The sequence below is a fragment of the Chiloscyllium punctatum genome, chromosome X (genome assembly GCF_047496795.1).
Source record: "Chiloscyllium punctatum isolate Juve2018m chromosome X, sChiPun1.3, whole genome shotgun sequence".
Taxonomy (NCBI): Eukaryota; Metazoa; Chordata; class Chondrichthyes; order Orectolobiformes; family Hemiscylliidae; genus Chiloscyllium; species Chiloscyllium punctatum.
The window spans coordinates 31,307,936-31,324,070 of record NC_092791.1 but is presented as its reverse complement, the minus strand read 5'-3'; the positions used below and the strand labels follow the sequence as shown (position 1 = coordinate 31,324,070).

Genomic DNA, 16,135 nt, shown 5'->3' with positions numbered 1-16,135 from the left:
TAATACTGTCAAAATTGGCCTTACTCTAATTTAGAACTTTAACTTTTAGACCAGATCTATCTTTTTCTATAGCTATTTTAAAACTAATAGAATTATGGTAATTGGCCCCAAAGTGTTCCCCCACTGACACCTCAATTACTTGCCCGGCCTTTTTTCCATAGAGAAGGTCAGGTTTTGCTCCTTCTCTAGTAGCTCCATCCACATGTTGAATAAGACAATTTTCTTATACACACTTTTTAAAAAATCCTCTCAATCTAAGCCCTTAACACTATAGCAGTCCCAGTCTCTGTTTGGAAAGTTAAAATCCCCTACCATTACAATCCTATCATTCTTACAGAACTCCGTCTCTCCTCACAAATTTGCTTCTCAATTTCCTGCTGACTTTTGACAGGGGGCCTACAGTACAATCCCAATAAGGTGATCATCCCTTTATTATTTTTCAGTTCCACCCAAATAAGCTCTCCCTGGAATATCCTGCCCAAGTACAGCCAAAATGAAATCCCGAACCAAAAATGCCACTCCCCCTCCTCTTGCCCCTCCCCCCCTCTCTATCCTTCCTATACCATCTATACCCTGGAACATTAAACAGCTAATCCTGCCCTTCCCTGATCCACATCTGTAAACACTATGATATCCCAGTCCCATGTTCCCAACCATGCCGAGTTTATCTGCCTTACCTGTCATGCCTCTTGCATTGAAATAAATGTAGCTTAATTTATCAATCTTAGCTCATCCTCTGCTTTGCTCTTGCCTGCCTTGACTATTTAACTTGCTCCTCTTTTCAAAATATACCAGCCTCAAACTTTCTTTTCTCATTATCTCCCTGGTCCCATCCATTCCCCCATCCCACCCTTACTAGTTTAAAGGTCCTGAATAGCACTAGCAAATCTCCCCACCAGGATATTGGGCCCCTTCCAATTCAGGTGCAACCTGTCCTTCTTATTCAGGTCACTTCAACCGCAGGAGAGATTCCAAAGATCCAAAAATGTGAATCCCTTCCCCTGCACTGGCTCCTCACTCACGCATTCATCTGCTCTATCCTCCTATTCCTACAATCACTAGCAATGGGCTGAATGGCCTTCCCCATCTGTAACTATCTTCAACACAAGTACTGCAACAGAAATGAAGAATCAAGAAGAGTGTGAGAAACAGCACGGTAGATCCGTGAACACATGTCAACAGTGGGATGGGTAGACAGAGTTGGACAACCACTTGTGAGTTCACTTAAACAAACTCTTAGAATTTCACACTGTGCCATTCACTCACTCCCTCGGTTGGGAGGCAGGTAACTACATTTTCCCACTGTGATGCTGATTCAGACAAGTTCCACCACTATCTAAAGCAAACCAGTTGATGCCTTGGGATAAGATGACTTCAGTACAGGCAGGTTGATTAGATGCCCACTTTGCTGCATACGCTGATAGGGCAGTGATGTCAGTCAATAAACTGGTTGACAGATTGAAAAACAAAAGGAAACCTTCATGCAAAAAATGTGGAAAGGTGGAATGACTATCACCTCTCGTGAAGTCTCCTCCACCTGATTTCTAACTGACACCAGCACTCGCCTGGTGTGGTAACTCCAATGTCATGTCCTATTCTGCGATGCAATTCACCTTTCTCTGTGCTTCTACAATCACTCCCTTATCTTTTTTCAAACTTTGACTGACTATCAGTCTCCCAGCTATCTCCTCATACTAGTAAGTCAATGCAAACCTGGCAGCCTCCCTTGCTTCTTGCCTGTAGCTGTTCCTGTGTACTTGGGAGAGCCACTGGGACTCACCATTCTTTCCTTACCATATGCCTCCATAAGCTATCGTGTCCAGTTCCCGTTTCTTCACTTACTGCTTCTCGGCACACCTATTCTCCAGGTTTTTATAAACACTTCATTCCTTCAACTTTTGTCAATAAGCCAAGAAAACAGAAGACTGGAACCACCTTAAAGTACTGCAGGACATAAAGAAGACCAGAGCCATATTGGCTAAGTTCACTATCTATGTTTCTTTGAATCCCAGTTTGGAATTGACAAACTTCGCACTGAGCCTGATCTGCACAAGTGACAACTAAACCTCTCTCTGATCCTCTCGATCACATGGCTTACTTGAAGGTTGTCACCGATGAGGCAAGCGGCCTCAAATCAAATTACAGAGACAGACTGAAGCCATTGACGGCTCACACAAATTATTACACTGAGGCCTAAAGACCACCCTTTGAGCCTCCACGTTCAGGAACATGCTAGGAGTCTGCTATCACTTCTAACAATGATGTGGAAGAGCTGGTTTTGGACCAGGGTGGACAAAGTTAAAAAAAAAATCACACAACACCAGGTTATAGTCCAATAGGTTTAATTGGAAGCTGTAGCTTTCAGAGCTCTGCTCCTTCATCAGGTAGCTGTGGAACAGGATCATAAGACACAGAATTGTGAGAAGATTTGTAGCTCGGGTGCTTGGAACCACAACACAGGATTTATAGCAAAAGGTTAGTGTCATGTAACTGAAATTATATATTGAACAAACCTAGATTGCTGTTAACTCTTTCGTCTTTTAGAATGGCTTGCAGGTTTTGGTTCATTGATATGTAAATCCCAGAACTTTTTTAAAAGTCACATTCTCAAGGTAACTTTTATAAAAAAAGGTGACATCTCAGCTCAGACAATGCATTGAAGGTGTGAGATTAGAGTCTGTCTGTAGCCCAACCTTGAGTCAGACTGGTTCTATTTCTAAAGTAGGAATTTATAAAATATTACATGGATCGACTGCCTGCAAATTATGCACTTTTTGAGCAAAATAGAATTTTTGCTCAAAAAGTGCACAGTCTGCAGGCAGTCAATCCATGTAATATTTTATAAGTTCCTACTTTGGAAATAGAACCAATCTGACTCAAGGTTGGGCTACAGACAAACTCTAACCTCACACCTTTAATGCATTGTCTGAGCTGAGATGTCACTTTTTTTATCATAAAACCTTAAGTTGTCTCGAGAATGTGAGTTAAAAGAAGTTCTGGGATTTACATATCAATGAACCTAAACCTGTAACCCATTCTAAAAGATGAAAGACTTAACAGCCATCTAGGTTTGTTCATTATGCAACTTCAGTAATGCAACTACTGTAATCTTTTGCTATAAATTCTGTGTGTTATGATCTTGTTCCACAGCTACCTGATGAAGGAGCAGCGCTCCAAAAGCTAATGCTTCCAAGTAAACCTATTGGACTATAACCTCGTGTTGTGTGATTTTTAAAAATCTGTTATAATGCCCACAAACAAAAACAGAAATTGCTGAAAATCTCAGCAGGTCTGGCAGCATTTGTGGAGAGAAAGCAGAGTTAACATTTTGAGTCCAGTGACCCTTCTTCAGAAGTGTTGTGAAGAAAAGTCCCCAGACTCGAGGCATTAACTCTGCTTCCTCTCCACCTATACGGCCAGACTTGCTGAGTTTCTCCAGCGATTTCTGTTTTTGTTTCAGATTTCCAGCAGCCGCAGTTCCCTGTTTTGGTGATAGTATTCAATGTGGTCTTAATCGATACTGACGGAAAGATGAATACTGGCCATGATACCAGGTGAGCATCTCAGTCCTCTTTGAAATAGTGCCACATAATATTTTCTGTCCAACTAAGAGGTTAGATGGGCACTTCAGTTTAATGTCTCATCCAAAAAGAAGTGACACCTCCAACAGTGCCACACTCCCACAGTACTACAGTAAATTTCCAGACAGGCAGTGGTTGAAATCCGAATACTCCTTCCTTCAGCAAATGTTTGATGGCGTTTCAAACTGTTAGCAATTGCAATCACTGAAATTGTCTGTAATTATATACTAAGAGGGATAACAGACAATTCATTTTGATTTTCTGATGAATACTGACAGCAACTTGGAAAAATTAAATCTTTTCTCAATTCAGGCATTTTATGAATTTTCACCTACGTAGTTGCATTTTCATTAATTCATTTGTTAGCTGTAATTAAACCATTCTTAAAGACTGCACATGTATAGGTGAGCTACATGTTTGGCTTGTGTTACCGAAAAACAGATTTAAAAGGAAAAATTAAACTTTGGATGCTACTGGCTGACACATGAACTGGAGGAGGCCATTTTACCCTTTCTTGAGGCTGTTGCACACGAACAGGAGGAGGCAATTTTTTTTTACACAGAGTGAGGTAAATTAGCGAAGCCAATCATATTATGGCATGCATGGGGCAATATTGGGGTCAAATGAGCTTTTAATAAACTCAATTAACCCTTAAATTATTTACCTACATACAATGGATGCGCAGGTAATAGGCTAGACGATCCCTACTATGTGTGCCCCCTCCCCAACCCCCATCAAAAATATACTCCATGGAGACATGTAATATCCAACCCACCAATCTGTTCTGCAAGCCCCTGGAGTCTATTTACCAATTTAGTTTGCAATACCCATTTGTTGCTTGCTTCCCAGCTATAAAGTTACAAGACTTATCTCATCATTCCATGGATCCCACCTCATCTCTCTAAAGTTCCTTCAACCCTACTACCCTCTAAGATATCTGTGCTCCTCCAATTCCAGCTCCTGAGCATCCTGGTTTTAATTGCTCCACAGCTGGCAGCCCGGAACTTGAAATTCTTTCCCTAAACCTCTAACTCTGCCTTTAAGACATTCCTTGCAAGTTTACTCTTTGGCTAAACTCTTGATTACCTGTCCCAAAATCTCACATGGCTTGGTGTCAAATTGCATTTAATAGGCACTTTGGTGGATGTGCCTCACAAATGCAAGTTATTGTGAAAACCACGTGCATTTGAAAGCTTTTGCACAGGTGCAGTTGAGTTTGTTCAGCAAATGAAACTGACATCCTACCCAATATGCGAGTCAGTTCCACAGCACAGAAATCTCTTGGGCAATATTCCAATCCCATTCCTCCAAGCAATTCAATAACATAAATACAGCATTCAAGGCAGCTAAGCTCTCACCCACCGCCCCCACACTTTGACAAGGATTGCAAAAGCATCCTATCAGTTAGAACAGATTCTTTCTTAGTTTGTGGTTTTAAGTACAGCTGGAGGTAAGGAAAAGCCAAAAAATGGACAGGAAAAGGAAAACAGGGAGAAAAGGAAGAAAATATGAAAGGGGACAAAAATGTTGCAAATAAAAAGGGTGAGAAAAGAATTATGTACAAGGTTTTAAAACCAGTGTATTTAGGGAGCATGAAGATACATGGATAAACAGCCAACTTTACATTATATAAAACTCACAAATTCACACACACACACGCAACAACTATGACACAGTGCACATAAATATTTACAGCATTGTCACTAACGAATCTCCAGATTTTGGCATTTCTGTTAAAAGACAAGTGGCAGGATGAGGTGATATGGTTACATCTACAAATTGCAGTAATTGTTTCGCTTCTCTCTCTTCCATCTCTGAAAAGCGTTGACATGTCAGTGATATGTTCAACACTGCCTTCTGCTACCTCACCCAGGTAGCCATTCTTCCTCTGCAAACCTCACAGCAGACAAAACTTTTAACTTGGACAGAGACACAAGTGACAAGTGGCCATTACAAACACAATCCAATCAAATTGGTCTGTTGACTTCAACCAAAAGGAACATTAGTTCCAGGGAGAGGAAAACTGGTGGCTAATCCAACTGTCTTATATCCCTTCCAAAGTTGAAAGCTTTGCCCCTTCAGCAGACCACATGACTGTAGATGGGATCACAGACAGGCCTGGATTTTATCCAAATCAAACAAAACACACAGACACCATTTCCACATTCCAGTTACAGAAGAGTGATCAGGAGATGGGTGCCTTAGCTGAATTGTCCTCTGCTTAATCCAGAGAGGTGAGCACAGATCAAAAAAACAAATAGGGGACTATAGTGATTGTAACAAGGTCAGCCAGCTGGACCTCACAGAATATGAGTTCCCTTATTGGGGCTGTTAATCAGGTCCAATCAGGGATCCCTGGCTGACATAGAAAAAGGGTTAGTGTCAGAGATGCTGACACTCTGCCTGACTCTTAAGAGGCAGTACTATAGTCAAGGACTGTTCATGTGTAAATAGAGGATGACTTGGTGATGGGATGCCAGCTTCTGTGGAGTTATTTCAGGGACTTTCCTTGCTAAGTGAGCTCAGTATTACATACAGGTATTTATTTCTTTATTTAGCCAAAGGAAGTGATGATCAATCACTTTCCTTTAAAACATAAAGTATGATTCAGAGGGTAGCATCCTTGCCTCTGTGTCAGAAGGTTCAAGTCTAACCCTATCACAGCACAGAGACTACAGCATAAACTTTAGATTGACACTTCAATTGAGTCTTATGGGAGTGCTGCACTCTCAGAGATACCGTCTTTTGGACAACGCATTAAACTGAGACATTTTCATCTGGCTGTAACAATCCTCTGGCACTATTTAAAGAACACAGAAATTAGTCCTAATGCCCCAGCCAAGATTTATCTCTTAAACATGACTTAAACATTTAAAGTCATCGAGATGTGCAGCACGGATACAGACCCTTCGGTCCAACTCGTCCATGCCGACCAAATATCCTAACTTAATCTAGTCCATTTTCCAACACTCGATCCTATCCCTCAACCTTTACTATTCATATATAGTACCCATCCAGATGCCTTTTAAATGCTGTAATTGTACCTGCCTCCACCACCTTTTCTGGTAGCTCATTCCATACAAGCACCACCCTCTGCATGAAAATGTTGACCCTTGGGTCCCTTTTAAATTTTTCCCCTCCCACCATAAACCTATGCCCTCCAGTTCTGAACTCTTCCACCCCACAGAAAAGGCCTTCTCTATTTATCCTATCCATGCCTCTCATGACTTTATCAACCTTTATAAGGTCACCCTCAGCCTCTGACGCTCCAAGGAAAACAGCCCCAGACTATTCAACCTCTCCCTATAGCTCAAATCCTCCAACCCTGGCAACATCTTGTAATTTTTTTTCTGAACCCTTTCAAGTTTCACAACACCCTTCCAATAGGAGAAAGACCAGATTTGCATGCAATATTCCAACAGTGGCCTAACCAATGTCCTGTATAGCTGCAACATGACCTCCCAACTCCTGTACTCAATACTCTGACTAATAAAGGAAAGCAGACCAAACACCTTCTTCACTATCCTATCTACCTGCAACTCCACTTTCAAGGAATTATGAACCTGCACTCAAAGCTCTCTTTGTTCAGCAACACTCCCCAGGACCTTACTATTAAGTGTAAAAGTCCTGCTCTGATTTGCCTTTCCAAAATGCTGATTATTTGCTATTTGTACAAGTAAACTGGCTGCTATGATTCCTAAATTAAAACAGGGACTATACTTTGAAAGAACTTCATTACATATGAAGCACTTTGCAATGACTTGAGGTCACACAAGACACAATATAAATACATTCTTACTTTCTTTCAACAAGGCACTGTCTGTCCTCATTTGGCTAGACTCGTCAGATTAAGTCTCTACCAGCCAGTATTGGCAGTCGGGGCAAAGTAAATACTGAAAATATGTATGGAAAAGACCTTCCAATTATTCAGAGACTAAAATCCTAATCCTAATCCTAATTGTTCCCAGGCTGGATTGATGGGGAAAATGAATTAAGTTTGCAGGACAAAAGGAAGCAATTTTGCTTTGGGCTGTGCAGCCTCACAAGCTTCTTAGTCTTCCTACTTCATCTGGCCCAGCAACCTAACTTTCCATTCTTTTCTCCCTCATGTACTTATCGAGCTTCCCCAATTCCTTTTTGGTAAGCATTTTAAAATTATCTGCATGACGATCTGATGGTGTAAGCAATTAATACACATCTCCTTCACTGTGGAATTTGGGGTTGAAAATAAACCTTGTGTACCTGTGGTAATCCCTTGGAACATGGATCACACATGCTTAAGGCAAGAATCGGTGTAGGCAAAAGTGAGGACTGTAGATCCTTTTCCTGCTCCTCGGATGCTACCTGACCTGCTGTGCGTTTCCAGCACCACTCTAATCTTGGCAAGAATCTGCATGTAGAGCCTGTTAACGTGGGGTGGCTGTCATGTGGCAGTTTCTATGCCATTCTGGCTGACCAGGAAACTCTCCCTCTCTGACAGCCTGCCATAGGAGAATCAGAAGGATTGACTGATTGATCATCAATCTGTTTGGACATACACTTGAACTACAACTTCTGGTCCAGAGATACAGGCATTACCACTATTCCAGAAGGTCTCCGACAAACCCAGACTGATGAGATGAAAATTCCCCTTTGCTTGCTACCTGCAGTTACGTTATGTTAGGATGAGATATGAAGGCTCAGTTAGGGCACTTGAGAGTTACAAGTTAGCCAGGAAAGACCTAAAGAAAGAGTTAAGAAGAGCCAGGAGGGACCATGAGAAGTTGTTGGCAGATAGGATCAAGGAAAACCATAAGGGTTTCTATATGTATATCAGGAATAAAAGAATGACTAGAGAAAGATTAGGGCCAATCAAGGATAGTGGTGGGAAATTGTGCATGGAGTCAGTGGAGATAGGGGAAGTGCTAAATTAATACTTTTCGTCAGTATTCATACTGGAAAAAGACAATGTTGACAAGGAGAATATTGAGATACAGTCTACTAGACTAGATGGGATTGAGGTTCACAAGGAGGAGGTAATAGCAATTCTGGAAAGTGTAAAAATAGATAAGTCCTTTGGGCCAGATGGGATTTATCCTAGGATGCACTGGGAAGCCGGGGGGAGATTGCAGAGCCTTTGGCTTTGATCTTTTTGTCGTCATTGTCTACAGGAATAGTGCCAGAAGACTGGAGGATAGCAAATGTTGTTCCCTTGTTCAAGAAATGGAGTAGAGAAACCCCTGGTAACTATAGACCAGTGAGCCTTACTTCGATTGTGGGTAAAGTGTTGGAAAGGGTTATAAGAGATAAGATTTATAATCATCTAGAAAGGAATAAGTTATTTAGGAATAGTCAACACAGTTTTGTGAAGGGGAGGTTGTGCCTCACAAACCTTACTGAGTTCTTTGAGATGGTGACCAAACAGGTGGATGAGGGTAAAGCGGTTAATGTGGTGTATATGGATTTCAGTGAGGCATTTGATAAGGTTCCCCACGGTAGGCTATTGCACAAAATATGGAGGCATGGGATTGAGAGTGATTTAGTGGTTTGGTTCAGAAATTGGCTGAAAGAAGACAGAGGGTAGTGGTTGATGAGAAATGTTCATCCTGGAGTTCAGTTACTAGCGGTGTACCGCAAGGATTTGTTTTGGGTCTACTGCTGTGTGTCATTTTTTATAAATGACCTGGATGAGGGCATGGAAGAATGGGTTGGTAAATTTGCGGGTGACACTAAGCTTGGTAGAGTTGTGGATAGTGCTGAAGGATGTTGGGGGTTACTGAGGGTCAGAGATAAGCTGCAGAGCTGGGCTGAGAGGTGGCAAATGGAGTTTAATGTGGAGAAGTGTGAGGTGATTCACTTTGGAAGGAGCAATAGGAATCAAGAGCACTGGGCTAATGGTAAGGTTCTTGGTAGTGTAGCTGAGCAGAGGGATCTCAGTGTCCATGTACATAAATCCCTGAAAGTTGTCGCCTAGATTGATGGGGTTGTTAAGAAGGCATACGATGTCTTAGCTTTTATTGGTAGAGGAATTGAAGTTCGGAACCATGAGGTTTTGCTGTCACTATACAAAACTCTGGTGCGGCCGCACGTGGAGTATTGTGTACAGTTCTGGTCACTGCATTATAGGAAGGACGTGGAAGCTTTGGAAAGGGTTCAGAGGAGATTTACCAAGATGTTGCCTGGTATGGAGGGAAGATCTTCCAAGGAAAGGCTGAGGGACTTGAGGTTGTTTTCCTTGGAGAGGAGAAGGTCGACAGGTGACTTAATTGAGACATAAGATAATCAGAGGGTTAGATAGGGTGGACAGGGAGAGTCTTTTTCCTTGGTTAGTGATGGCTAACACAAGGGGGCACAGCTTTAAATTGAGAGGTGATAGTTATAGGACAGATGTCAGAGGTAGTTTCTTTACTCAGAGAGTAGTAGGGACGTGGTATACTGCCTGCAACAGTAGTAGACTTGCCAACTTTAAGGGCATTTAAATGGTGATTGGATAGACATATGGATTAAAATGGAATAGTGCAGGTTAGATGGGCTTCAGATTGGTTTCACAGGTCAACGCAACATTGAGGGCCGAAGGGCCTGTACTGTGCTGTAATGTTCTATGCTCTGGTTTTCAAGCAAGTTCCTACAAGGCATAGGCTTAAAGCATAAAATTAATCTGATGTTCCCTAATTCCATGAGGCCACACACTGCCTGGTGTGGAGAATGGAATTATTGTCCTGGTGCAATAGGGGTTTCAGCACTGTCAACATCCAATGTGGCAATGTAAATTTCACGAAGACTTTTAAAATGACAATCACGCCCTCAATTTAAAAAAATACTATTTTGTATCCAGCAAACACAAAACCAGCAACATCTGCATCAACTGTATGCAGATGAAACTGTTAAAAGTAACCACATAATAGCGTACAATGTAACTGTGCGGCTGTAAAGTGGGTGATCCAAAGGCTATTTTGAGGGTCACAACTGCTGCCAGAATTGGAATTTTAAATAATTTCCAAGAAATGGAGGAAAAAAAGCTGAAGGCAGACATGCTGGGCTGAATGTCCTTCTCCCATGCTGTATAATTCTGCAAGAGGTGCGGTTCTTTTCAGCATAATGTTGTTCAAGTTCACTTCAGGTAAGAAAATAGAAACAAATTTTCATGTTAAACCCTAAAACCAACGTATCTAATTCTCAGCCAATACAATTTAATGGAGCGAAGCAAATTCATTTCTTCACTGTCCAACATTGCTAAAGTTGGACATATGTCATTTGTCCTCAAACTCAAACCTATTGCAAGTCTATTGCAGAAAAGCCAAACATTATCCTCCTGTGGATTTTTATCCAAGCAGGCCTCTCCCTATAAAATGGAACATACAGTCAAAGACATGCTTTCTATGACACCTTTCACAACTTTAGGACAACTTTAGGCACTTACAGCCATAAAAATGTAGGCACTGTTACAATGCAGGAAGCAAAGCCAATTTATATTTAGCAAGCTCCCACAAACAGTAATGTGATAGTAACTAAACAATTATTTTTAAGTTATATTGCTAGAGAGATAAATGTTGGTCAGGACATCAGGAGAACTCCCCTGCTCTTCAAAATAGTGCCACTTTACATCTACCTGAAGGGACAGTTTAATGTTGCATCTGAAAAATAGCACCCCCCCTCCCCCAATAGTGCAGTACTCCCTTGTTCTGCAATGGATTATTTTATTAAATCTCTGGGAGTTTGAATCTGATTTCTTCTTCTGACTTAGAGGCAAGAACAATAACATGGTGACAAGCTCAGCACATACCCCATTTGTGCATGTAGAGTCATAGAAATGTACAGCATGGAAACAGACGCCTCGGTCCATCTCGTCCATACTGACTAGGTGTCCCAACCTAATCTAGGCCCATTTGCCAGCACTTGGCCCATATCCCTCCAAACCCTTCCTATTCATATACCCATCCAGATGCCTTTTAAGTGCTGTAATTGTACCAGCCTCCACCACATCCTCTAGCAGCTCATTCCATACACATACCACCCTCTACGTGAAAAAGTTGCCCCTTAGGTCTCTTTTATATCTTTCCCCTCTCACTCTAAACTTATGCCCTCTAGTTCTGGACTCCCATACCCCAGGGAAAAGACTTTGTCTATTTACCCTATCCATGCCCCGATGATTTTATAAACCTCAATAAGGTCACCCCTCGGCCTCCGACGCTCCTGGGGAAACAGCCCCAGCCTATTCAGCCTCTCCCTATAGTTCAAATCCTCCAACCCTGGCAATATCCTTGTAAATCTTTTCTGATCTCTTTCAAGTTTCATAACATCCTTCCAATAGGAAGGAGACCAGAATTGCATGCAATATTCCAAAAGTGGCCTAACCAATGCATGTAGCAGAACAGCAATTATTATGGTCTAACCCCTCATTCAGCATAAACTATCATCAAGTTCTTGCTATATTGCGATGTTTATCCACGAGGCAAAAAATGTAACAATACTGTACAAAAAGACAAAACTCTTAGTTGTGCTTCACTTCATTCCCTCGTGGAAGCAGATATTAATATTTACCATTGTTGAGTTTGCTCTGCTCTGTAAAATGAGATTCAACAAAAGGTGGTTTCAGACACTCCAATACTAACTGTGGCAGATTTCTTCTGGTCACTTAAAATTCACTTACGATTTCATGAGAACTAACACAGCGGAAATCAGCCCACCATGTTCACAATGTGACTAAGGCACAGCAACCAAAAGAAAATCCTCCCCATGCACCAGAAACCACTTGGTTACAGACACTGAAGCACATTCCAATAAGCATAGCTGAAGTGAAAGAGCATCTTTGACTATCTCAGCTCACATCTGTAATCCATTCTTAAGTGTAAAGGACAGACTCAAATTGGGGGCAATTTTAACCTTATTTGCTCATTAGGAATGTGATGGGAACAGATGTAATCCTGATTTACACCCATCCAGTATCACTGTCCATAATGGATGGGCTCAGAAACTGCATCCCACGTGATCCCATAGATTTCCTGCTTCCCAAGCTAGGTTAAAATTGCTCCATGTGAACTAATGCACAATGTGACAAAGCAGCAATCTTCTCAAATAGTTTAAGCATACTTGTAGACAGATAGCAAAGTATAGAATCATTGATCATTCCTCCAAATTCTCCTTAATAGCACCATGGAATTGGGGGGGGGGGTCTTTTTTTAATCCGTTTTCCATCTTTTTGATTGGTACTGAGCCATGAATTCAGTGAGTGATTACTTCCATACTGCAGGATAATTGATATAGAAATTGTGGCATAAAAATCCCTAATCACCAAGAGTATCTTACCCAATTTAATTGAACCAAAAGACAAAACTCACAAAATCAGATTTGGCCTCAATATAAATTTCAAGAACAAAATCTGATGTTCATTTTGTCTTCCTCAACATCAAAAACTCTCATGAACGCCAGATCCCAGCTACCTCAGCCTCATTTCCTGCTGGTCTCTCTGACATTCAGCCACTCCCCCACCCCCAGCCTTATCCCAAATTTATTTTGGTCAGTTCTGTGAAAGGACCTCTTCACACTGGAACTATGTCAATTCTCATAAAGACACCAATAACCTTTCCCCTGCTGATTTCAGAACAGTTCCAATGTTGATGGTGCCAGGGATCATTTATAATACCACTCACTCAGTAAAAGCAATTAAAATATCTTTTTGTCAACAGCAACCTGGAAAGAGGAGGCCAGTCAGCCCTTTGTACCTGCTCTACCGATTCAATTAGATCATGATTGCTCTGATTCTTAATTCTGCTTAACCGCTTTGGTTCCACATCACCGAATGCCCTTACCTAACAGAAATCAATCAATCAATCTCAGTTTTGGGAGGTATACGGAAACACAGAGTCCCAGATTCCCATTCCCCTTTGTGTGTGAAGACGTGCTCCCTGAGCACCCCCCGCCGCACTCGAATTTCTGTTCTGAAGATTCCCCCCTCCACCAAAAAAAGGGGAAAGGGTACATGGAAAGAAACCGTCAAATTCTTTGATTATTTTACACACCTTAGTTAGATCATCCTTTAATCTTCTATACTCGAGGGAATAACAATATTTCAATACCAGTAAATGTATATTCCCAGAAATGTACAAACGCTGTTTATTCATTATTCCTTTAACAACTGTTAAGCCTTCGATGCAAACCCTGGTGCTGAGAATCGTGCCTCATCGGGGATATGTGAGCAGAATGTACTATCTCAGCATTTATGCTCACTGTACCTGGTCTGGTCCCTGGAAACAGATCCTGCACAATGGGCTCTCGGTGCTACTGAGAGACACCGAGTCCATCCCCGTCTGGAGGGGCGCATTCCTCTCCTTCTCTTCCTGTCCCCCTCCAGCTCCGGCACCTTCCGTCCCGTAACAATCCTCGTCGGCCTGGGACGAGCAATTGGGGAACGGAGGCCAGCCGCATCCCGAAGCAGCCAGCCGCCCTCCTCCTCCTCCTTCCTCTTCGCCTTCCCTCCTCTGACCCGTTTCTAAATCCGGCTCGCTCCTTTGCATCGTAAAAGATCTCATCAAAACCAGCACTTTTAGGTCATTGAAAACCATGCGGATGTGATACTTAAACATCATTTACATCTGGTGTTTGCACTAAATCAGATGCAAAACAACAAAAATGTCGATCACTGCTCAAAAAGAAACGCTTAAAAAGCCTGGCAACAAAATTCCTCGACGGAGTATTGAATTGGTGCTGCGGAAGAAATTGCCGGTGCCATTGTCGGAGCGCATCCCATTGTCCGCGGTTTATCCCGAGGAGAGGGAGCTGCTCTCTTCTCCCGAGCCGCTCAACGCCATCCCGCTCCTCCCCGGCACCAGGCGCCGCCCGCCGGCTTCTTTCATCTTTTCTCGCCACATTCCCCAACCCGCGCACGTCTAAACCCGACGTGTGCGCGTTTCAAACCAGCCAGAGCCCTGCCTTCATCTCCTGGGGGGGGGGGGCGAGCCCACCCTGAGAGAAAACAGGAGCCAAGCACCGCTCTCCCACTGCCCCCTTTGCACTTGTCTGAGATCACCCAGCTGAGCACCTCTTCCTTCCACTGTTACATATTTATTTGACTTTTTATGCCCTCCTCCCACATTCCATTGAAATTTAGCAGCTGCACGTTGACGTCGTCCACGTGTGAATTTCCCGCGGAAACAGCTTCCTCCTCCGTTTTCACGGATTGAATTGGACAGCGGTTCCCCGGGGTCACATCTGCTCCCAAACCCTGATATTTTGATACCTCACCCAGAGAGTGATGGCTGTGTGGAATGCTCTGCCCCAGAGGGCAGTGGAGGCCCAGTCTCTGGATTCTTTTAAGAAAGAATTGGATAGAGCTCTTAAAGATAGTGGAGTCAAGGGGTATGGAGATAAGGCTGGAACAGGATACTGATTAGGAATGATCAGCCATGATCATATTGAATGGCGGTGCAGGCTCGAAGGGCAGAATGGCCTCCTCCTGCATCTATTGTCTATTGTCTATTTTCCAGCTTCCGCGTTGTTTTTTTGACGGCAGTCTTCGACTTTACCTGCGACTGACTTGGAAAAGACAACTGTCCTAAACACTTACCTCTTTGGTAACTTTGGCCTTTGCTCATCTGCCCGGCTGTGACTCTTGTCAAATTTTGTTTGATAATCAGTCCGTGAAGCACCTTGCGCATTTCTTATTGCAACAAGACTATTGTATAAAAGCAAGTTGTTGGAAATTCCAACTGGTCCCATCCCGATAGGATGCAGCCTACAGACACCATCAACTCCACAAGGTCAATGCTGAACAAAATCAATACTGCACCCATCAATCCCACCAGTTTCCTAATAAGTAGATTTTGTTGAAATACTCTTCTGTGGATCATCACCTCTAGGGAAGAGTATATTACAGTATTATATACTCTGTAATATATTACAGAGTAATATATTACAGAGTATATTACAAATATTTCCAGAGCAGTTGGGTCTGAGGATTGGGGTTTACAGATTCTGACCAGCAGTGTATGCTATGATGCCAAAAGTGGCTTTGGAGCTTTACTGCATAAAACAGCTTCGTCAAGTAAAATATCACAGCCAGCAGCTAATTACAGTGCAACATAACTTTATTATTTAGCTCTGAAAACTTCAAAGTCTGGCCCAGAAACAAAAGCAGAAATTGCTTGAAAGACTCAGCAGGTCTGGCAGCATCTGTGGAGAGAGGTTAGAGTTCATGTTTCTGATTCAGTGACCCTTCCTCAGAACAGTCCTAGCCCAGTATAGACGCATTTAAAGAGAAAACTAGACAGACATAACAGGGAGAAGGGAATAGAGGGTTAGAATGGTTAATTTAGATGAGAGAATATGGGCGATGGCTGGAGTGAAGAATCAAACACATCTGTTGGACTGAATGGCTTGTCTCTGTACCATGTATCCTATGTAATTATAAAATATTCATGGTGTGATTGTGTTATCTCTCCAGCTGGAATACCAACAATGTGCAGGAATAACTTATGCACTTGTACTTTCAACACAGTTTTATATCAGGAATTTTCCTGGCACTTCCCACAATGTTCTATCCACTGAAACAGCCCCTGTGAAGACTGTAGTGATTGTAA

At 42.3% G+C, this 16,135-nt stretch overlaps 1 protein-coding gene across 1 annotated transcript in view; it reads right to left on the bottom strand.

The window, feature by feature from the left end:
- Positions 1 to 14,599, bottom strand: part of marchf9 (membrane-associated ring finger (C3HC4) 9) — a 55,309-nt gene extending 40,710 nt beyond the window's left edge. The window contains exon 1 of the mRNA XM_072567270.1: positions 13,793 to 14,599. Coding sequence (XP_072423371.1) covers positions 13,793 to 14,146 — 354 coding nt within the window. The 5' untranslated portion in view covers positions 14,147 to 14,599. The remainder of the gene's footprint in view (positions 1 to 13,792) is intronic.
- Positions 14,600 to 16,135: the final 1,536 nt, after the last annotated feature.